This window comes from Ambystoma mexicanum, chromosome 4p, assembly GCF_040938575.1.
Source record: "Ambystoma mexicanum isolate Mex_15411 chromosome 4p, UKY_AmexF1_1, whole genome shotgun sequence".
Taxonomy (NCBI): domain Eukaryota; kingdom Metazoa; phylum Chordata; class Amphibia; order Caudata; family Ambystomatidae; genus Ambystoma; species Ambystoma mexicanum.
Genome location: NC_090927.1, coordinates 901,780,238 through 901,804,775, shown reverse-complemented (window position 1 = coordinate 901,804,775; position 24,538 = coordinate 901,780,238). Strand labels below are relative to the sequence as shown.

The 24,538-nt window shown below is 46.2% G+C and overlaps 1 protein-coding gene across 4 annotated transcripts in view; it reads left to right on the top strand.

Annotated features, from left to right (window-relative positions):
- Positions 1–20,525, top strand: part of CASP8AP2 (caspase 8 associated protein 2) — a 558,668-nt gene extending 538,143 nt beyond the window's left edge. For all 4 annotated transcript variants that reach the window (XM_069606478.1, XM_069606480.1, XM_069606477.1 and 1 more), the window contains one exon: positions 17,070–20,525. In XM_069606478.1, coding sequence (XP_069462579.1) covers positions 17,070–17,132 — 63 coding nt within the window. In that variant the 3' untranslated portion in view covers positions 17,133–20,525. The remainder of the gene's footprint in view (positions 1–17,069) is intronic.
- Positions 20,526–24,538: the final 4,013 nt, after the last annotated feature.

The following is a 24,538-nucleotide window of genomic DNA, read 5'->3' as shown; positions in this document are numbered from 1 at the left end:
GTCTGTATCCCCTTTCCCCATAACTCTTGACCTTCAAACCAATCCCCTCCCCTCCCCACCCTCCTCTCCCCCCAGTGGATGAACTGCCGGTGGTGTAGGAGTTCCCCCCTGCAGCTTGTTAGGCAGAATCCTGTGCAGTTCCCTTAGGGACCACTACACACAATTAAGACTACAAGCGGTAATACAAGTTCACCTTTGGTACAAGCCGGGACTACACTGTTAAAGTGGTAGCAGTAACGGAGCAGCCAGACTTATCTCAAGAGCAAATGAGCAGTAGTAGAAATTACACACAGGACCACAATTACTATGACTCAAGCAAACACTGACTCAAGGTTTTTGGTTGAAAAGTAAAAGTACATTTATTTCTAGACCATCTGTTGGTAAAACACTTAATTTCTATTAAACTAAAATCACACGAAAAATTCACTACACACAACCAATTCTCTTTGTGTAGGACAACTCAAGGAAAGTACCTTATGATTAGACGGACCGTTGTTGTGAAACAAAAGACGTTACTGGGAATGCATATGCGATCACTTTTTGACAGTAAGGACAGTTCGGTCTTACTAAAGATACGCGTATCCACGGAAAGCAATGCTACCGGGGTAAAAACTCACTTAGCACCTGAGTTAACAAAATAGAGTTGGGGGCAAAAATCATAGGCAATACTTTTGTCAAGGCAGACAAAATCAGAGAAGACTTGCTGACAGGAAATAAGTCAATAGGCCTGTGCCAATGTCAAGTGGAACTCGGTTCCTGTTGTCGAGGATCACAGTCACAGTTCAAGATTCAACGTTGCCAGGAGTACTTAGATATTGTCAACAGAGGAAGTAAAATTTAATAAGAGGGAAGGAAGACGAGGGTAAGCCTTGGATGAGGAGGAAAGGGTTCACCCTAGTTCCTCGATTCTGGACACAGTACCTTATTTTTTGAAGAAGCTGGTGCCACGGCAGTTGTTCCTGGTAGTTTCCTGCAGACTCTCAGTTCCTGGAGCTTCAGTCGTGGGGACAAGAAGGACAACGTCTGGAGTGAGCTACACTACGCAGGGATGAGGCCAGCAGCAGCAACAGTGAATAAAAGGTGCGCTCCTTTAAAACAGGAGAGGCTCTTCAGATGGCTATCCGGACCACTACAGCAGGGTGCAGCAATTTCGACCAAGAAGAGGATCCTCTGCCTGTGGAAGATGAGCTGGTTGATCCCACCAGGCTCAAGGGAAGAAGACTCCGGACTGGATCTTCTCTTGTCGGTGAAGGGTAGATAGCTCAGGGCTGCAGCAGGGCTTCACCGGGACTCGGTAGTTGCAGCAGCTGTCTTCTTCTCCGCTTCTCTTTGGTTCCTTGCAGTTCCAGTGGCGACTCTCACTTCCAGCCCAAGAGTCCTGCCTTGTATGCGAAAATCCCCCGTTCACACAGCCTGGCTGTCAATCACGCAGCAGGGGGATTGTCTGGACAGGACAACCACCTCAGCCAATCATGGCAAAGTGTGACTTGGGTTTCCTAGGATACCCTGTGCAGGGGGTGACTACACCCCTCCCTCACATTCAGCCCACCTAGACACCCAGGCGCCAGGAGGAGGGCTTCTTGGCAGAAGCCCGCCAAAAGACGGTGAACAAAGAAAGCAAACCTGGTTTGCCACGCAAAGTAAAACACAAGAAGGACTTTAACAAAAAGAAATGGCGAATAAACCTGACCGGAGCCTAAAGAAAGAGTATTTGGTCAAGCGGGTTTATGTTCGAGGCTACTATAATAGCCTGGAACAATACCACGTTTATATAGTATAATCGTGGTAGAAAGGTTAGGGTAGATGCCACTGCCACCAGCCAAGTCTAAATGGTAAAAGAGCGAAACAAAGCTCAAAGAGGCACAGACAAAAAGGGATAGGAATTAACCCTTTCCAGTACTCCATGTAAGATGGGGTGTACTGGGTCTGTAGTTTTAAATGACTACATAAAGTAAATGGCAACTTTACCTGTTTCTGGGGGGACAGTAGTCGGCCTCAGAAAAATGGAGTCCGAGGGAGGTCTAAAAGACAACCCTGTGTCACTGCACTGAGGGCGCTGTGTAACACACATAAAAGTGGGTCTCATGGAGTGCTGTGCTCCAGAGCCCAGGATCGCACAAACAGTAGAAATACACATAGCAAAACACATGTCAGAGTGGGGAAAAAGGCTCACACTCCTTCCAAGTGGAAAAAATAAACTCCAGAAATCCAGCAAGGCTGCTGGGGGGACTCACTAGGTGAGGGAAATTAGCCATAGAATGAGAATTCTCCCTAACACAGCTTCCATCCCACCGGTCAATGAAAGCATGTTTCACTTTCCCACCCTTATTCATAAGATGGTGTCATACCTCTTTCTAGGTCTCCTCTTGCCATTCACAATCCCCTACCCTTCTCCTGTCTCAATCCCCTGACCGCTGTCTCCTTCTTCCCCTCTTCCTGAAAATTCAACCCCTGCGACTGCGTATCCAGCCAAGGCCACACCTCTTGCGGTATTGCAAAGAACTACGATTTCTCCAGCATTGGATCTTTCATGGATTCACATGCTTAGAATATTCCCCGTCGTCAGGCTGGGAATCCCCGGTACATTATATAGACCCTTTCCCGTAGGAAAACTTTTTCGACGCTTATGCGTCCTATCCACCTCGTTTTGTATCATGCGTGCCCGCGCCGTCAGGACGCCATGATATAAATACAGGACCCGCCCCCGCGCTCCCTCAGATTTCAACCGTCTTTCAAAGTAGTGGGATCCTCGTGGTTACTGCTAATCGAAATTAGGTTGTATTGTCGCTTCGGCGACGTTACATTCTGGAAAAAATATGTCCGGAAAAGCTTTATTTCGTCCTTGTGCGACATGTGGACTCAAAAAAGTCTATGAAGGTGATGCCCACATGGATTGTATCTACTGTCTCCACCCGCACCACACGGCGGATACATGCGAGATATGCCAGGGTTTCTCCCAAAAAACCCTTAAAGACCGGAAAAGAAGGTTGGTCGACTGGCTTAACGACGGAGCGGGTGCCTATCCGGCATCAGAAGTTGGCTCCACGGCCTCCAGGAGCAAGTCGGAACCTCCCTCGAAGAAGGTGCGGCCCGTCGAAAAATGCCCTGCGGACAAGCATACGGGGAAGCATGCTGGGTCTTCCTCATCACACAAAAAGTCCTCCTCCTCCTCTAAGACGGAGAGGCAAGCGGCATCAAAATCCTCCTCAGGGGACCGTCCTAGGTCTTCCGTGAGTCGAGACGTTTCGGCAGGGAAGTCGGCAATAAAATCAGCTACGAAGTCTAAAGGCTCGGTGCCGGCTACTTGCTCGTCGACCCCGGTGTCGCTGACGATGCCTATTACTATTCAGGCAGCAGCGGTGGGGATTCCTTCGTCGACGGTGACTCAGTCTATGGCCTGGCAGCCGGAGGTTTGCGACCCGGCCCCCCCCCCCCCCCCCCCCCGAGGTCCTACTGCAGCTAGATACGGCCTTGTCGGTGTCGTCGGTGGAAGGAGAATGTGGCATGGTTATGCAGCCGTCGGACTTGGGCTTACGGCCTTCCAATATGTCGACGACGAGTGCGAGTGGGGGTGTGGTCCCTCTATCCTCGACGTTGCTGACCCCCCAGACGGTTTTGTCTCTGGATGTGCTTAATACACTTCAGAAGCTCCTGCAGCGTCTGGATACGCAGATCCCTCAGCCTGGCACTTCATCGTTGGTATTTTCTGCACCTTCTGTCGACGAACAAGCTCAAGCAGCTCGCTCGACAACCAAAAGCCCGTCGGCCTCCCAGGTGGTGAAGGATCGTCCTCGAGCGCAGGAGGAGGGTGAGCTATCGGAGTCCGATTCTATACGAGGTGACTCAGGGTCGGACATTTCCCTGTCACCGTCGAGAGACCCAACATGGAATTCGGATGTAGAGGTAGAGTCTACGAGGAGCCAGGAACAACCATCTCCTCCGGATGATGTGGGAGCCTTCCATGCAATGATGGGAAAAGCGTGTTCCGAGTTCGGCTTAATTCCTGAGGAGCAAAAGAAAGACTGTTTTCTTTTTGATCACATGGGTCAAAGGAGAAAATCGGTATTTGCCATCCCAATCCTGGACCACGTGTGGCAAGAAGGCCTCAAGACGATGCGTCATCCGTTCTCGGAACCGGCTATTAAGGGGCGTACTGAGAAAAAGTTTAAAGCTCCGGAGTCCACTCCAAAATGCCTAACATCACAGCCTCTGTCAGACTCTGTGGTTTCGGCGGCGGCGGCTAGGAAGGCCAGAGTACAGCAAAAATGTTCAACCCCACCAGAAAGCGAGGCCAGGAGGCAGGACGCCTTTGGAAAAAAGGTGCTCTCAGTCGGCGCCACAACGGTAAGAGCAGCCAACTCCTTGGCGATTGTATCACGATATGATAGGGAGATGTGGCATAAACTAGCCCCTATCCTAGAACATCTGCCGGAAGAACATCGAAAAGCAGCCATGCTGCTAGTACGAGATGGTGAGGAGGCCTCGAACCATGCAATTAATATTGCGGTGGACCTAGCGAGTCTGGGTTCAAACAAATCAATCATGGCGTAGTTCTACGTCGACAAGCGTGGCTCAAATGTACTACTTTTAGACCTGAAGTCCAGTACAAAGTCCTAGAGATGACATGTGAAGGAGAACATCAGTTTGGAGACAAGGTAGATGAAGCCTTAAAGGGGATGAAGGAAGACACGGATACCGCTAGGTCTCTCGGCGCCCTCCAGACAGGTAGAAGTTTTCGCTCTTTTCGCCCCTTCAGGGGTGCTTCCGGAAACTCCCGCTTTGGAGCCTCTAGGGACCGTGGGTTTAACAGGCCCTCATACTCCTCACAAGGTTACAGACGGGCATCCCAGTCGGCACGTAGAGGAAGAGATTATCAAGCCTCCAGACGACGCGGCTCGGGTCCCTCGTCGACGAAGGACAAGCAAACCAGCAACCAATGACGGCCTTCGGAACGTCCTGGGGGGTCGAGTCTCTCCATATCGACCAATGGAAATGCATCACCACAGATCGATGGGTTCTGGACACGATTCGCATGGGTCATGCGCTGCAATTCAAAAACAAGCCTCCAAGTCTTCCGCCAGTGTTTTCGACCCAGCCCCACCTTCGAGTTCTAAGACAAGAGGTGGCACTTATGCTGCAAAAAGGAGCGGTAGAACGGGTTCCTGTGGCACAGGAAGGAAAAGGAGTTTATTCCCGGTTCTTCGTTGTCAAGAAGCCAAATGGAAAATGGAGGCCCATTCTCGACCTGAGGGTACTCAACAAATGGCTAAAGAGCTCAAAATTCAAAATGCTAAAGCTCCAGGAGGTTATCAGGTCAGTGCAACCCATGGATTATCTGTCGTCGCTAGACCTTCAAGATGCATATTTTCATATCCCAATACGTCCACGACACAGGAGATATTTAAGGTTCGTCGTCGGGCGAAAGCATTTTCAGTTCAAGGCCCTCCCGTTCGGTCTCAAGTCCTCCCCCAGGACGTTCACCAAGTGTTTGGCCCCTATAGCGGCCCATTTAAGGAAGGACGGTCACCATGTCTATCCCTATCTAGACGACTGGCTGGTCAGAGGTTCGTCCATGGAACAAACACGAAACAGTCTGGGGGCCACGATGTCCCTCTTACAGGAACTGGGCTTCGCGATAAACTTCAGCAAGTCCTCAGTAGAGCCTTCGAGGACCTTGGTCTTTCTAGGAGCGGAGTTTCATACGCACACAAGCCTTGTAAGACCATCCAGCGAAAGAATACAGAAGCTACAAAGCAAGGCGTCGGAATGGAGATGCGGTACCAGGGTGTCGGTGCGCAAATACATGTCCCTGCTAGGGACCATGTCATCCTGCATTCCGTTGATAAACAACTGCCGTCTGTTTATGAGGCCTTGCCAGGAATTTCTAGCGGATCGTTGGGCGCAGAGCCAAGGTCGCTGGTCCGACAGACTGGTCATCGACGAACAACTGGTACAAGCACTCTGTTGGTGGAGAGTCTCTACTCATTTAACGAAAGGAATGCCTCTGGTGGAACCGGAGTTCCAGAAGACGGTGGTGACGGATGCATCACTGAGCGGATGGGGAGCTCATCTGGATACGTTACAGGTACAAGGCTGGTGGTCGTTACAAGAGTCCTCCCTGCATATCAACCTACTAGAACTGAGGGCAGTGCGGTGGGCTCTAAAATCTTTTCTCCCTCAACTGAGAGACTCCGTGGTGCGTGTCATGACGGACAACACGACTACAATGTTTTACCTCAGGAAACAAGGAGGAACACGTTCCAGGTCCCTGTCGAGGGAGGCACAGAAAATCTGGCATTGGGCCCTGCAACACAACATGCTAATCTTGGCGTTCCACCTGCCAGGTGTGAGAAATGTGGAGGCAGATGCCCTCAGCAGGGAAATGAACGAAGTTCACGAATGGGTGCTGAACGACCAGCAACTTCAACATGTATTCAAGAAGTGGGGACATCCTTCCATCGATCTGTTTGCGACGAAGGACAACAGGAAATGCCTGCAGTATGCAAGCAGATGGCCTCAACAGGGCTCACTGGGGGATGCGTTCTCCTTCCCATGGACGAACAAATTCCTGTACGCATTCCCTCCATTTCCTCTTATCCGGAGGACGTTGCAAGGGATCCTCAAGTACCCATGTCGGATGATTCTGGTGGCCCCGTATTGGGCCAGACAGGTGTGGTTTTCAGACCTGCTGCACATAGCGGCGGCGGAGCCAATGAGGTTCAGGAAGATCCCCAACCTTCTGTCTCGACAGGAGGGTACCGTTTGGCATCACGACCCGGACAGCCTCAAGTTGACGGCCTGGCTCCTGACTTCGCCGAATTTGGTCAGCTAACGATTCCGGAGGAGTATCGTCGTATTCTGCAAGCGGCAAGAGCACCTTCCACAAACACTTCATACTCGTACAAATGGAGGAGTTTCTGGCAGTGGTGTGTGGATCAACCAGGTTTGGTTCCGCAGTAGATTACGCCGGAACAGCTCCTTCCATACTTGCTGTTCTTAGCTCAAAAGGGCTTATCGGTGTCGTCGATAAAAGTACACCTGGCCGCCATCTCCAGGTTTACGCGTCAACGGCATTCCGCACCATTATTCAGCGACCGCCTGATTAAGCACTTCCTTAAAGGTTTGTTAAGGAGTTTCCCTCCCGAGAAGAGATTTCCTCCGGTGTGGAGCCTCAATCTGGTGTTAGCGTCTCTTATGAAACCTCCTTTTGAACCAATGTCATCATCGTCTCTAAAGTTTTTGTCGTGGAAATTGGCCTTCCTGGTGGCCATCACTTCAGCCCGACGTATTTCGGAAATCCAAGCTCTAATGGTAGACCCACCATACTTAAGATTTTTCAAGAACAAGGTGGTCCTTGCCACTAACCCACAGTTCATACCGAAAGCTCCTTCAGTGTTCCATAAACATTCCTCTATTGTTTTACCTACGTTTTTTCCAGAGCCATGCTAGGGAGCGGAGCGCACGTTACACACATTAGACGTGAAAAGGGCTCTCAAGTTTTATCTTCATCGCACGCAACCTTTCAGGAAAACCAGGCAATTGTTCGTGGCCTATGGTTTGGGTGCTAAAGGCAAAGCCATTTCAAAGCAAGGACTGTCAAGATGGGTATCGTCTACCATTTCGTACTGCCATTCCAAGGCTGGAAAGCCTCTTCTGCGACGCCCAAGAACTCATTCATCTAGAGCGGCGGCATCATCGACGGCGCTGTGGTCTGGAGTCCCTCTGGGGGACATCTGCATGGCGGCTACCTGGGCGGCTACACACACTTTTACCCGCCATTACTGCCTGTCACAACAACATGCCGAAGATACTCGGATGGGACAGGCGGTGCTTCGACACCTATTCCAATAAGGTAAGCCCCGGTTGAGGGGTTAGATCTTGTTGCAATTATGACTGAATATTGTTCGTTTTCTATGTTAACAATTGCTTGTGGGTACACGACCATAGGGAACGGGCATTGTGAGGAAAGTATGTGAGTTTGCATGCACGCCTCCTCTTTTCGGGATGGTACTGCTATGTAATCTATTCTAAGCATGTGAATCCATGAAAGATCCAATGCTGGAGAAGGGAATAGTTTCTTACCTGTAACTCCATTTCTCCAGCATTGGTATCTTTCATGGATTCACATGCGCCCGCCTGCCTCCCCTGGCCATGCAAACTGGTTCCCCCACTACTTTGGGGGCTGAAATCTGAGGGAGCGCGGGGGCGGGTCCTGTATTTATATCATGGCGTCCTGATGGCGCGGGCACGCATGATACAAAACGAGGTGGATAGGACGCATAAGTGTCGAAAAAGTTTTCCTATGGGAAAGGGTCTATATAATGTACCGGGGATTCCCAGCCTGACGACGGGGAATATTCTAAGCATGTGAATCCATGAAAGATACCAATGCTGGAGAAATGGAGTTACAGGTAAGAAACTATTCCCTTCCCACCCGTGATCACCTTCAATTTGGCCGGGAATAACGTCATATATTTAATATTAAGTTCCCCGAGGCGTAGCCTCACTGCATCATAGGTCTTATGTTGAGGTTGCACCTCCAGTGTGAAATCCACGAAGATACGTAACTTTGTATTCCCCACATCATACTAGCCTACTGTTTGGGATTCCTGCAGGATGGCATCTCTGTCTCTGAAGTTTAGGATTTTCGCCACTATGACTCTCGGTGGGCCTCCAGGGGGTGGGGCTCTGCCCAGTACCCTATGTGCGCATTCCAACGTGAAGTTTCAACAATCGCTTTACTCCCAGGGTGCCCAAGATAAGGTGTTCCACAAAGAGTTCCGTACTGGGTCCCTCCTCTCTCTGGGATACCCACCAGTCTGATATTACACCGTCACAATTGTCCCTCTGCGTCCTCCGCCCTGGATTCCAATGTCTGGTCGCCCCACCAAATCCGCCACCTGATTCTTGGAGTTGCAAATCATCCTCCACAGTGCTTACTCTCTGCTCCACTTCCGTGACCCTCTTGCACACCTTCCGGAGGTGCACTCTGTAGCCTGTGTGGCTGGACTACGTGGCTATTTCCTGGCTGGGCCCTACATTATTGACGGGAATGCCCTGTTCCGACCCCATTGTGGACTGAGGTGAAACTTTGACAGCTGGGCCTTCGACTACCCTACTTCAGGATGCCACTACACTACACGTGCCTCCTTGGCCCTTCTGCTGCTCACATGGACGAGGTCGTCTCCGCCGTAGCAGCTGCCTGTCTTTCAGCCTACCTCCAACAGCAGATTGCCGCCCTTCTGCGGTGAGGCACCCGGTGAGTGCTGTGTGCCCCAGATCCTTGTTGGACCCGGATGGCCTTTGGTCTGCTGCGCGGGGCTGTTAATACGTAAACTCGGGCGGCCCTACATTGGCATCTGCTATCCTGGCATGCCTCTGCTGTTGGGCACCTGGATGTGGCTGCGTGTGCTGGGCACTGCGCTGGACAGACCTTTTGCTCACCGCCCTGATGGGACCCTGAATTTCTAGGGCCACTATGAATAACTGCGGCCCGCGGATTGTGGTCTATCCTGACAACAGGCTTCTGCGCCTCCAGTTGCAGGCTCAATATAGTCACGCTGCTTGCTGTGCTCATGCTGCTTGCTGTGCTCACCCTACTTGCTGCCCGTGGAGGTGGAGCAGTTACAACATCGTGGGGCACTGACATCGATACCTACGCTGTGATGTGCGACTGGCCCCCGCATTGGAGCCTAGTGAGTTCTGTGCTGTGACTGGCGTGGTCAGCTGGGATGCCTGATCCTGTGACAATATTGTTCCAGTACTCCACCATATTATACGCATCTGGGCTGGCGCCTGGGGATGACTGGGTTCCTCCTTGACCCCTTCGTCTGTGCGTGCCCAGAACATTTTGCTGCAACGCTGACACAGCCTGCTACCTAGCCTTGTTAAGGGACTGGTGCCCTCTCTGTACGAAGATCGGACTACACAGCTCTCCCAATTGAATTCCAGTGGACTAAACGCTTGAGAAGCAGATAGGGTGACCTCTTGCTGGTGGTTAACTGTGGCATCATACCCCCTAGTTTCAGGACTCTTTCCATCTGTCCCTGGATCTCACTACAGTCCCTATGCGCACAGTGTCTCCCATCCGACGCCACAGAGAGGCAAGATGATGAAGTGTTCTGGTGGCAAGAAAGAGGCCTATGGACTCTTACACTAATACCCCCGCCAAGTCCACTGGGTTTGTGGACTGAACGCCAGTTGATGACCAAGCCTCAGCCTCGTGTGCTTCTAGAGATGACCATTTATTAGAGGCAATGCAGAATATATTCATGGCAGTCAACATGAAACTTGACAATATCGTGTCCACGATTGGCTCTCTGAAATCTAAATTGGAGAAGGTTAATTCCTGCATAACTGAAGCTGAAACAAGGATTGGTGGCACGGAGGACAAGGTCGATAAACACGATTGCGACATAGAGCAGTTGCAGCAGGAGGTCAATAAAATCTTTAACAAGTGCGAGGACCTGGGGTCACGCTACAGACGGAACAATATCCTTATAATTGGAATTCCAGAAGCGGCATGCAAGGGACCGATGGAACCTTTTGTCGAAAACCTGCTGAAATCGATGTTTGATCCTTCAAAGTTCTCATCACACTTCCTTGCGGAGAGGGCTCATAGAATTCTGGCTCCTGTCCCCAAGCCAGGGGCCTCCCTCGCACCATCCTGGCTAGACTACTTAAGTATCGGGACAGAGATCTTATTCTGCGTCTGGTTAGGGAAAAGGGCGTGCTTCTGTTTGGCAGAGAATTCCGGTGGTCACAGGCCGCAAAGTGCAAGCTCTACGGAAATCGTATGATCCTAAATGGAATACTGCAGACCCTCCAGCCCCCCGCCCCGGCTCCCCTATTCCGCCCCTCTACTAAATGGGTTCGACTGGAACAGACTAGGGCGAAGGTGTCCTTGCAGGCCTTCTCATACATGTCAAACATGGCCTGAGTGCATTGGTCCCCACTACTATTGTTCACAAAAATAACATTAGACTTACTGGAGTATAGCATTGAGAATCAACAGAATCACTGCAGGCCTGGGCCCGTCATCCCCCCGTTCTGAATAATCCAGACTTTCCCCCGGGGCTTTGATCAAGGGTTTTTAATAGTTGGTCACAGGTGGGGGGCTACTATATATTTCACAATTATTTAAAGAAACTAAACCCCTCACCTTTGTTGACTATAGGGAAAAATGCTCAATTCAGAGAGTGAAAGGTTCAGATACTCAATAATTGGGCACTGGGTTTGTCCTTTCTGAGGTTAAAAAGGCGGCGCTGTGTATTCCCAATGCCCTAGAGCTTACTATGGGGGACGGGATGCATTTCCAAATTGTATAGGATTATGAGAATAGACCTGCTGGTGACGAGGCCTAGTTACATGATGACCTGGGAAACTTACTTGGGACACCCCATTGAAGATCACACCTGGCTAGATATATGGACCCCAAAATCACTCATCCTTGATGTGTTTTACCAACAGAGAATGTATCTTTAAGTTGACACACAGATGGCAACCCCCCTCTACCCCACCTCTACTATATTACATTGAATCAAGAAATCCATTGATCCTACTTGCTGGTGTAAACTCGGCCTTAGTGGCTCATATTTTCACATTTGGTGGGAGTGTACATTCATTTGAACCTTTTGGGAGAAAATCTTAGCAGCCATCTCAGACCTAACTGGGGTCCAACTACTGATGGATCTGATGATAGTGTTATAAGGGGCTCCTAGTGAGGACATATATCCGAAATAGGGTGTGGCCACCAAACTGCTGAACTACCTGTTGGTGGCGACCCAAATCACAATTGCTAGATTTTGGAAAGACGAAGACAGCCCGCTAGTAGCAATATGATGGGCTAAAGAGTGGGATATAGTAGTCGCGGAGAAAGTGACAGCTTTGCTGGAGAATCAACTCGATACGTTCTTAGAGGTCTGGTCGCCTGTACTTGATTTCGACCACAACTATCCAACACAGACAGGAGGGGGGGTGAGGAGGAGGAGGAGGAGGAGGGAGGAGATTGACATTTAGCAGTATACTTACTGCAAATAAAGCCATTTTGATTACATGGGTGTTGCTCGAATATAAGCCCTCAGTGTTGCCTTACTGATTTCTTTTCTTTCACATAATTGATGCTCTAACTAAATACTTAGTGTTAGCCAATATAAAAACGGTGTCTTTAAATCTAGTGAACAGTTGCATTCTTTCTACGTTATCTCTCACAAAACTGTTTTATTTGATTCACCTTGCAAACCATTGTTTATTTTACTATTACCCGTAGTTGTTGCATTTATGGAGCGGATTGAAAGACTAAGCCTGCCTGTAACAAAAATAGCACCATAGTGTCGTATTACATAGGCTAATGCTTCAACCCTTTGATATATCCATAATGGTAACCTTCCTAATAGCCTTCACTTCTAGGAGGAGGAGCAGTGAATTACAATCCTTGTCAGTTGCCAAGCTTTTTGTAATCGGTCATAACCATAAAGTGGTATTTAGAATTCACAAATGCTGCTTTCCTATATTGATTTCTAAATTTAATTTAAACTAGATTATTGACATGTTAGTGTTCTTTCAAGATTCACAATATGTCCCTGTGAAGAAGGGATCTCGTATTCTTTGCACATGACAAAGGAGATTAGAAAACCCAGTCCATTTTGTGTCCTATAGTGTTCAAAGGTTGGTTGTCTGCTTCTTGAAATACTTTAACTAGATGTATACTACATTACATCCATGTATGTTACACACTAGCTAAATAGTCACTGGTGGAAAAGAGTCCTATGACTACATTTAAATAATGTGTTTCTATGCCAAATGTGCACCCACCTCCCTAAACTGGACTGTTGGATATTCTATACACAACTTGTGAATCAAAAAGAGCTTCACAGTGTAAAAGGCAAACATTACTTGCCTGTAACAGTAATTATAAAGCTTGTTTTGGTTTTAGATTCACGTTACCCTATCTTGATGAGTGGTTGGCATTGTTTTGGAAAAAGAAGGGGGTAACATTTAGTTTTGTTTCCTTTTAAAGCATACTGTTGCAGTATGAAGATAGTAAACCTTAGAAATTATTTTTTCAATTAGCTGTAGCATGTTCCTAAATATAGATGGAGTACAATTCTACTTTTTGGTTTTAAAACAAAATACTTTTAGTACTTGTAAATAATATATTCTGAATACCGAATCTAGTTGCTGCTTTTGCTCACGGCCCTCTTAGATGAACATATTGTTGCCAAGTAAGCTCCCTGGTCCTCCTCGGGGCCTTTAAACCCCTTTTTTTCTCCTTTCTTATACCTTTTTGCTTTTTCCCAGCCCCTTGTGCCTGACCTTCCCCTCCTTCCCTCCCTTACCTTTCCCTGATTGGTCGCTGCTCGCTGCAGTTGTCCTCTCAGGGTAGCTGGCTATGGGTGGCGACAAAGGGCAGCTCCACTCCGTGTTTGCTAGTGTTAGCCCAGGACGCCTGACGCAGACAACCTACAGCGACAGTAAAGATGTGTGGTGCGGGCAGGGATTGCAGCCATTACTGTACTCCAGTAAAAACCCACCAAGCTTATTTATTACCCAATATCATATACCTGTCTGCCTCATAGCCTATTTGTGTTAGTTAGCCATAGGCTGCCTGCTGCGCCCTGAGGTAGGCATTGTGTAACATCTGTATTGTTGGGTCCTGCTCCCTGCTGGAATAGTTGATAAGCAGTGTGTCGTATTTACACTCTCTGACTGCACCCGGCCACATTCAGAGATGGGCCTCCTGCTCCACACAGAGATAGGTAATATATCTAGGATATATTACCTGCTCCACACAGAGATAGATAGGGTTTTGGGAACTACCTCCGACTTACCTCATGTTTAAGCATTGTGTAACATTGATGCCAGGTTGGGGTCTGCTCTGTTAGATGCATAGGTGAGGATATGAAATGTATCGCACTTGGATGGATTGTTAGGGGTAGAAAATGTGTTGCAGTTAGATCGATTGTTGGGACATGAAAAATATTGCACTGGGAATCAACAGAGAATGGCACTACCTGATCAAACCGGTGCATCCACAACTAATCTCCATCCGAGTTTCTAGGTAAATATAAACCCACCACTCCAGTGGACACTGGCCACACGCCAGACTACCTGCACACATTAGAATACAGCAAATACAACAAATGTGGTCTCGCTGGGCACAATAGTTCCGCCTACGTACACTACACCAGACTTCGCCTCAACACCTCTGCCATCAGTATGCAGCGAAGACCTATGACAAATTCCGGCCAGCTGAACACATTACGAGTCTCTTGCACTCACTCTTTCTCCTGACTTCTCTCAGCACCCATTCACATGCCTGATCCCCTGGGTTGCTTTTACCGGAGCACGGCCAGCCGTCCTAAGCATTATCGCCAAAAGCGCACTGGCATTCTGAACCCACTCTGTAATTTCCCACATTTGGGACTTCGGTCCCAGAGGGCGTTCCCATCAATAGCGCATTGAGGCTATAATAATGGTAAAGGGCACTATATAAATGACAACTACAATAAAATTTGCGGTAGCAATGATGGAGGATCATGAATGTCCTACTGACTTCTAGTTACTCCTACTATTTCCGATTGTGCTCCCCCCCTTAAGAGCATTTGTAAACCTGTTGTAATATTCCAGACCAACCACAAGATGGCAGCCTATGCACATGTGCACCGTAACATGTGCAAGCTGCAAATATACTGTTACAGCCAGATGGGCTTTTGCCCCTTTTTTAATTTCACTTAAAAAAAAAATGTAATACTTTATTAACCCGAAGGGTTTTTAAAAGATTTTGTTGCTTTGATTTTCAGATCCTTTGTCTACTTTTCTTTATCAGTGGTTGTTAGGATCAAGTCCAGTATTTTCGCTGTGGCCGTTACCCAAGTTGTTTTTCCACCCGCAATTAGTCTTGACCAACAAACCCCCTCATCAAAAATATGGGCTGCAGCTAGGATGGACTTCAAGTAGAGCTTCCTGATTTTTTTTTCTACTCCTAGACATGATAGGAGATGCCTAGTTTCAAATCTCATTTGGATTTTTGCAAAATCTGCATTTATTCGAGGTTGCCATACCTCGAATAGCCAGGATTTCATTGGTATGTAGCAGGTTTAGACGTTCTCTTAGGAGGGTACTTCTCAGCTTCCGATTAGGGTATTTTGCCACAAATGGTTGAAGAACATGGAGTTTATGATTCACATGCGGGATGTGCGAAACCAGTTTGTAGGTTGCTGCCTGATCACAGGTGCTAGCCCAGTCGAGTTTGTTCATTTTTTTATGAATCTTCTTTGTCGGATTTTCAAATAGCTCTTTTTTGGCGCATTGGATCAGTTCCAATTTGGCTTCTTCTTCTGCAGACCATTGATTTAGGACGGTACATCGGCCTCCCTCCAGCTCGTTAGTAACTGCTACCAGTAGCTCGGGCCGATGTTCCAGCAAAAGTTTCCTGAACAACAACATAGTGTTTCTTTCAACTACCAATTGTAGTGAGAGATGGCTCAATTCACGTCTTATTATGGTCCTAGGCGTAGAATTGGGCAGGTTCAGGACTTTCCGCCAGTAGTAGCTTTCTAGTGTGAGCCACATCTTTTTGGGTATCCCTGGCATGGCTTCAGCACCATAAACAAGTGATGGAACAACCTTGGCTTTGTAGTAATCTATGACAGGTGCTAAGGAAAAGCGGCCGTACTTCCTGTCTATGGCTTTGGCCTGTGAGGTCAGACTTTGTTTTTGCTAGCAGGTGTTTTTGCAAGGCACTTTCATGTTGCGAGCTGTCAAGCATATTGCCCCGGTACTTGAACTCGGGCACCTTCTCGATGCGTTTGCCTTCCATGTACCAGGCAAAGCGGTCTCCTTTTCCACGCACCTTTCCAAAGGATAGAATTTTAGTTTTCGACTTATTAATTTCGAGGCAGTTTTCTGAGATGTATTCGGCGAAGTTGGTTAGCTATCTCTGTAGACCAATGGCGGTTTGATCAACGAGAATAATATCATCCGCGTGCAGGATTCTTGATATTTTAACCTTTCCGAGTTGCGGTGGAAAGGCTCTAACCTTGTGCTCTGATTCCTTGTAATCGCCTATGAAGCTCAGAAAAAGTGCAGGGACCAGTGGGCAGCCTTGTTTCACTTTTTACATTGCGCTTCGTGCTGGATTTCACCCTCTTCCAACTGCTGTAACAATAGGTATTATCCAATTTAATGGTACTCTGTTTATCACCCTCTGATGGGTGAAGAGCTGATTCGGCCCTGTTGGGATTTAAACCTGTGGTGCATGCTGCAGGCTCAGAAGGGACCCATATGGGGAATACTTCACTCACTGAGCTATCTTGCCTCCTTTTCTTTAAAGGACTGGCTAATCCAGGCATCCTGGCCCCAAGATCAGTTTACATTTTAAATCTGTACTGTTTTTCATCATGTGCTTGTCTGTGATCTCTTGTTTCTGTCCAGAGGGTGTTATTAATAATGCCCTTACTGCATGCATCATGAGGTGGAGAATAATTGTATGGATCAAAATTGGTAGCAAAGTACTTACCGATAAAAAATGGAAAAAGTAATTATATGGTTTAACAAAATTATAAAGGAAAAATCATATAAATGACCACATTAATGAAATTTGGTCTTGCATAGGTTCCCTTCTTTAAACAAGAAATTAGGTATGTAAATATTGTACCGTAGCAGCAGACTATTGAACTGAACAAAATCAGCTTCTGGAACCTGAAAGTAGAAGACATTACATATATGTTGTGATTTGATTGTTATGTCATGCATCTTATTTTAAAATGTTTTTTTTGTTGAAATGAAAACTTTGATTTTAACTCTAGAACATGACTTTCAAAACCAGTGCCGTAAAGTAGTGCCTCTCATGGTCTCCATTCATCCTTGTTAAATACTTTTAAATCTGTTTGTTCTTATATGGGGAGGAAATTACACAAACCCTCTGGATTCCAAATGTTGGTGAATCTTGCTATTGATGTTCTACAAAAGTCTCATCACATGTTGTTCCTTGGAATTGTTTGTTTAGTTGGTTGACATTTCTGCCAATATGCTGAACATCTAATCTGACTGACTTTCTTTCTGTGCAGGTTTCCCAAAGATTCCAACTGTTAATGAAGTTGTTCAAAAAATCTGCAAATACAAGTAGCTGAGGGTGGATCAACTGTTTGCAGCCATCGTCTGCGGGAAAACACATGTGTATACACGGACTGCAGCCCCCACGAGCCACAGCACTTAGTTCACTACGAGATGTGTACCTAAGTCTTTGGGTCAAGACCACAGCTCCTTGAACTCGGCCAACTTCTCTGCTCGTTCACACAATTGCCTGTTTCTGAGTGAGGGGTGCAGGTTGGCATCTAAAGCATGAAGCCGATCAACTGGCCACTGGATGACGGCAACATCATTTTGTGTCACGGGACTGTGGTGCCTTCCCGATCCAGGCAAACCACCTTAGGGTGTATGGTAACTCTTCAAATTGGCAAACATGCGAGAGTAGTTACACTGAAAGCAGTTCCTGGCCGATAAACACAGCAACAGACACTGCCACCTTTCTGCCGCGCTGCCTAAACTGCTTTACTGCCACTGCCACTGGGACCTCGGGCGCAGTGGGCTGCTGCCATTTTAACAGATGCATTTTTGGCAGTCGTCCTCTACTTGTCCCTACTAAACAACGGCCTATTGCCCATGTTAGTTTTGACGTGAAAACCATCAGTACCGAACAGGTGTGCGTTATTGCTGTGTGAGGCAAACCTGGATACCTAAGGATAAAGTTAGTTTATCCTTAGGTATCCAGGTAGCCAAGGACGGGGGCATATTCTTTGTTTCAAATTGTTGAATAAGCGCATGGGTGCGATTTGAGGGGGATATGTAACTCTCCTCCTTACAGAATGGCATGGTTCCCAAGAGGCCTTCGCACAACTGATAAAATGCGTATGGTTTGTGTGGATCAAAATGCTGTTTTATGAAGGACATGTGATACTAACATGAACACAAAGCTTTTTTGTGGACATTGAAATCTTTACTCAAAAGATCTGTAAAATAGTATATAGTCTACTCGAAATTTCATTTTTTTGAAAAGGCAGCATAATTGTAGTTTGCTTGCCTTTAGAAAAAGTATTTAAATGGCACACTTCGCACTGTCTAGTGATAAACAGCTGTTAAAAGTACGCATCCAAATGTTGGGTTATTACGCCCAAACATATTATTCAGAATTGCTTTCAAATTCTATTTCTTCCTCTTGTTTTAAACGTGATGATCCTAAGAGCACATTCTCACCATTTATGTTAGAACCTTTGTTCTGGGGGGGTGGCGGGGTTAAATTAAGGGCGGCATGCACACCTTCAGTCGTTATTCCATTAACTTTGGCCGAAAAAGAGGTATAACCCTTTAGATATGTGTTTTAAATTTGCCACTCAAACAACTTCCTGTCGGGTTACGAATTTTAATGCCGACTGTAAGCAAAGTGCGAGTTCCTTACTTCATAGGTTTTCACACGCTGCACTGCCACCAAGTGGCCACATCTGCACAGTGCTCCAGGTAAAGTGTAGCTTTGTTCCTTCCTGCGTCACTTTTTGACATTTCAGTTTATTTAAGGTGTTTGACCCTTCGTTTTAAGACGCACTGGCGTTTTACCTGTGTAAAAATCATAGTTTTAAAATGTAACTAGAAAGCAACCCATTTCTACTGGAAAACGTGACTTAATTTATTAACCCACTCCCCATTGTCACTGTTTACAGTCTTCCTTCTGAAACCTGTCCTGGCTCAAGATATGTACAAGGGAACGCAGCAGCGGCAAGACAACCAATTGCATGTACTGGTGTGCGTTGCTAGTGGGAGTTGCGAGGTTTTACATCCGCACCAGAAAGTGGAACCGCTATTTTCATGGAGCAGCCGCCCCGTGCGAATTGCCAGTGCACGCTCCCCGCTGCACCGTACTATTAGGCTTCCTTACTTTTGCACTAACCCTCTTCTTGGTGCATGAACTGTTTGTCCCTCCTAACCTGTTATTTTTGTAAGATATACTCGTCTTTACAGTTACATTTACTGAACACCGACCCTTTTTTGGGAGCAGTGGCAGTTCATACTAAGCAGTTACTTGTGTAGTTTCTGCTTGTCGCTGTTTTAACTGTGCATGCTTCGGTCAAACTCATTTTTGTTTGTAATTGGTGTATGATCATGGTCAACAGCAAAGTCTTCATATAAGCTCCCCACGTTTCAACATGCTTGTGGCATTAGAGGTTTACGATAAGGAACTTAAAACACTGCAAAAAGGCAGAGGCTAGCAGGGTTTTTTGTTGTTGCATTGAGCCTAACAACACAACGGAAAGATGATGTAATTTGCAAAGCGGTGTTTCGGGTTAGAATGTCTATTTGATTCTCAAATAAAATTGACCCTTCGGGGGTTGGGTCACAATTTTACCTTATAAATCACCACTCTGTGCTCCACCTTAAACCATGACGCGTATACACTGGCATAGCCAACTAGGTCAAAATGTTCATGCTCCTTGACCTGCATAACACTTGGTTTGTCATTTACGGATATTCCCCGCTGGCGTACACAGTGTGACATTCCCCTTGCCATGTTTGTTGGGCTCTTCCACACACGTTTTCTGTCTCCTGCTTTAGGCTTTTGAAATAGATCCTATTTTGGAGAGACCCTTTTCGTTTTTTATAACATGCGATACATTTGATGTATTATGTTACATTTAGAAAATGTATCCCCTTCTGCCCGCTATGTAAATGGGAAGATATATCCTAAAGACGTACACCGTTCATTATCATGCAGTGGTTAACCAGTTCCTCAGGGCATCCGTAGGTCTGCAGGGTTTCCGTGATCATATCAAAGCCAATGTTTTCAGCTATGTCCTCCTCAATCTCCATCCAATGTCCGTGCACTTAGCTTCATTTCCCCCTAACCGTAAGCCATCGAGCTAGGTCTCTACCCCACTATAATCCTTAGCAACTCAGTGACTACCAGGGTTCCCTGAACCTTTTACTGTAGACTCTGATCAAATAGTATTTATATTGTAACTAGATGCCGATTGGCCTTGAAGTAAAGGGAATAAGCTCACACTATGTATTTTCCATTGCATAACCAGGAAGAGGCCATTTACTAGTGAGCCATTCTTGTACTACGGACTGATCCGGGTCTCTCCTCGTGAGCCCCATTTTCAGTACTCTGGGCCCACACACTGTCAGGTTTTCTACATTGTCCTGTTTTTTCATGTCCTCTCTTTCATGTGTGTCTGTTGTCTTTAATATTGTCGTTTTGCTTGTTCTGCTTCCACCTTGAATTCTCACGTGATTGCAAATTGTGGGTTCACTAGGGGCTCCTTTTTGCAACCCGCGGTGTAAATATGTGTACAGGTTGCTCTTTTTGTAAAAAAAACACGTTTTTCTGTATATAACTGTTTTTGAAATACATTTTGAGAACTGTATAGTACATTTCAAATGCCTGTTTAATTTTGTATAAATAACCTGTTTGCTTACTGTAATGGTGATGCAAAGATTAAAAAAAAAATCATAAAGATGTTTTTTGCATTTTCCATCATTTTGCAGTCATTGTTTTCAAAGCAGATGTTTTACATACTGGTGGAAGACGTGGCGTGAAACGCAAGGCAGAGTTCACAGCATACCTCGCGGCAGCAGTTTTAAACTGTCAGAATAACATCTTTTTCATGTTTCAACAATTCAACTGTGGCCTCTGAATTTTTTGAATGTTTTTATTTCCCTTTCCATCCCAACAGCGCTGCCTGTCCTTGCCAGGCCACTATGCTTCTTTCCTGTGACGTCAGGCAGTCTTTATACACCAGCATTAGTTTAGTTGTCATTCTCTGTGCAGTGGGGAGTAGAATATTCACACAACAAAGTTTCAAAAGCTGTAAAAACTAAATTTAGAAAGTTATGATAACTATTCACATGGTATCCGATACGGGATATCCGATTATTCTTACTTAAAACAACCCAAGGTAGCCATGAGAAGCATAGAGCAATATAGTGGCACACTGAAAACATCTTTTTTTCTCATGAGTTTTGCTCATTTATTTCACAAAGGTGAGCATATTGATCAAGTGCATAAAATTCATTGCTTTTAACAAAGATATAAAATTGACAAATAAAACAAAAAACTTACTTCATTTGATACATCTGCGAATGAAAACCAAGAACAAAAAGGGAAAAAATGAAAAGAACCATTCAGTTCAGTTGATTAAACAAAATGTGAATACATTTGTAAAGGTCTGCCAGTTGATTAGGCAAGATGTAAATACATTCATACAGGTCTTCCAACGTAAACCTTTCACATTATTCGGTTTCAGTGGGGAGTAGAAGCCAGTACTTGATGTGGTCACTGAACAAGCCTCTTGGGATTGAACTATTGTTAAATATGCTTTGAGTTAGAATTATTTTCGTAACAATTTGTAAATACAGCTTTAGTTCAAATTATTTAAATTTCGTAAAATATATTATTGATCATTGACTTGCGTTACCTCATGTGAAAATTCAAACTGTTTGCAAAGAGCGTTCTCCATTTACAACAATGTCTTTGTACAGCCAAGAACGGGTTTCTCCTCCAAATTATTTTTATTGCTATCCGTAAAACTAACATTTCTTTTTTATTAAGGTCCGTCCATTTTAATTCTCCTCAGGAACGTCTGGAAGTAGGCTGCACAGTAGTAGCATGTCCAGTTTACATCACCATTAAAGTACAGGTAATGTCCTATAGGTTAGTAGAACTTCCTGCTGCTCAGAATGTTCTCTCTATAAGGGAAACGCTGCAAAGCTCTACAAAGCTATTCTCTACTGCTTGGAGTTGCCAGCATGTACCTATCTGAACTAAATGAAAGGTTTTGGCAGCAGAAGATATTTGAACAATGATTGTGTGTTTGAAGAAATGGGTGTGCGTCTTTGAGTGCGTAGCACTTGCTTTCATATAGGCAAAACATGGGTACCTGGTTTCAGGGCCAGCCTTAAGGGCAGCAGCGCCCTGGGCGAATTGGCGCTCCCCCCTCGCCCTTTGCGTGCCCCTAGTTAGCAGGGGGCGGAAGGGGGGCAGGGCCAGGAGGGGCCACTTTTTTTTTCTTCTTTTTTTTCCCCTAAACCTCCTCGCTCCGGCGAGGAGGCAATCGTGTGAATAGGGCGCGTTAGCACCCCGTTGTCATTGAATGAGCCCGCCGCCGCGGGTTCTTTCAATGACAATGAGGCGCCTGCCACGCCTTCTGCCACCTCGGAGGAGCCTTTGAAAGACTCCCCCGAGCTGGCGTGGTGGGGAGCCAATGGTGCCTTTTTGCTGTTAAAGGCACCCGCGGTGGTGGGCATTTTCAGCAGCAAAATGCTGCCTCCCGGGCCTTTTCCCACAACGCCAGCTCAGGGGAGCCCTTGAAAGACTCCCCCGAGCTGGCGTATTGGGGGCTTATGGCGCCCTGGGGTGCGTGGTGCCCCGGGCGGTCGCCCGGCTCACCCCCTAAGGCCGGCTCTGCCTGGTTTCAGGGTACATGCTCTAAATGTTTCCTTTCGGTTCAGCATGAAACAGGTGTGTTTGTGTGACCATAAACACATGTTATCTTCCTGCTGCATACAGACACTTGCTAATCAGAGACAGATTGTTTTCCATGAGAATGCCACCCTCATCTCGAAATGAGATAAATCAGAATATAGGCGAATTGGTAAAATGTGGTCAGGTGTCCCAAGCTAACATAACATTGTCTCTCCTGGCTAACCCATTTTTCCTCAACGCCTGCCGCCTTCTGACATGTTGTTTGCACTCCTCCAACCTGACACATTCAACAAAAATCTTTGTCTCCTTTGTTGGTATGAATACTGTCCCATGACTGCCTTGTGAGGACGCCAAATTCTAACTTAACCATATCTTCAATTTTCCTTGCACTATGCTTGGCCTCATATTTTTTTTTGTATTTTTTATTTTTTTTCCTACATGCTGGCCACACACATTAGCACTACACCCTGCCATTCCATCTTTGCAATGAATTGTTTTGTGTGACCATCAGCAACATTATTGCAACTATTTTCAACAAAATCCAACCTGAAATTGAATTCCTGTAGGTTTGCCAACCAACTGGCTATTCGGGGTATCCTGATATCTGACCATCTGATGCAATAGTGGTTTGTACCACACACCGCTACCATTTGCATAGTCTCCAGGCGCTCACGTTGATCTGTAAGGAAGTGGGTGGGGTATGTTAGTGAGGGAAGATGGATAGGATAGAGGTTGTGTTCTTCTGTTAAAGCTTGCAGAACCTGGTGAAACTGGCATGTGTGTCGGCTTTCTGAGTGCTTTTAGTGCGCAAGATTTTGATGTTTGCTGCTGTTTATTCTTGTGGTGGATGTGTTACTTCTGTGTTGTGTAGTAAGGATAGCCCTTTGCGGCATGTGGTACGTGTGAGGTATGCGGTAGAGGAGCAGGGGTGGTTATTAGTTAGTAGTGTGGTTGTTTTATCGTCTATTCCAGGATCTACACTGTCCCATGATTGCCTTGGGCCCTGGGTATGAGTTGTGGGGGGTGCCTGTTTTAATGCCCGTCTGAGTGATTTGAATAGCCAGGCTTTCAGTAGTTTTCTGAAGATTTGATTGTTCATCTGTCGTTCTTTCCATCGATAACGAGTTCCATAGTTTGGCTATCAAACGGGAGAATGTGTTTTCTCAGAATTTCCTTTTCTCGTAGTGTTTGTTTTTTCGATTTGGACGTCGTTCCTTGATCTTGGTTTATTTGTCCTGGTTGGAAGCAGTTGATTTTGGCTTGGAGTAATTTGGCCCTTTGTCCGTGAAGTGATTTGTGAGTAATGCAGAGGACTTTTAAGTGAATGCATTTTTTTTTTTTTTTTTTTTTTTTTTTTTTTTACTGGAAACCAGTGTAGGTTTCACAGGTCTGGTGTGATGTGGTCTCTTCTGTTTAGTCTCGGGAGTAGTCTTGCTGCAGTATTTTGGAGGCATTGGAGTTTTTTTGTGTGGCGCTCTGGCATTCCAACGTAGGGGCTGTTTGCATGGTCTAGTCTCGTCAATACAAAGGAGATAGTTTTGCGAGTTCTATGCGGGAAGGAGAGGAAGGGGAGTATCCCTCTAATTAGTCAAAGAAGGTAGAAGCATTTCTTTGCTATTGCTTTGACTTGTGGTTCTAGTGAGAGTCTGTTGTACATGAGTATTCCCAGGCTTTTTATCATGAAAGATGCCTCCGGTTGGGTTCCCAGGCATGGTGGCCAGCTTAGGCTTGTGTGTGTTGCATTATACTCTTGGGGGGGTGGGGGGGGATAATTTTTTCTGTTTTGGTCAAGTTTAGTTTGAGATTGTCATCCAGGTGAGGATGTTGTTTGGGTCTTGGGTTAAGGTTATCTTGAAGATGAATTTGGTATTGTCTGCATAGTTGTAGGAGGTCAGTCCATGGGTTTGAATAAGTTTCATTAGGTAGGGGACATGTAGATGTTGAAGAAGATTGAGGTGAGGCTAGATCCTTGTGGTACGCTGCATCGTAATTTTCTTGGTGTTAGATGTAAATGGCGGTAAGTATGTTCTTTCATTTCGGCTGGAGAGTAAAGATTCTAGCCAT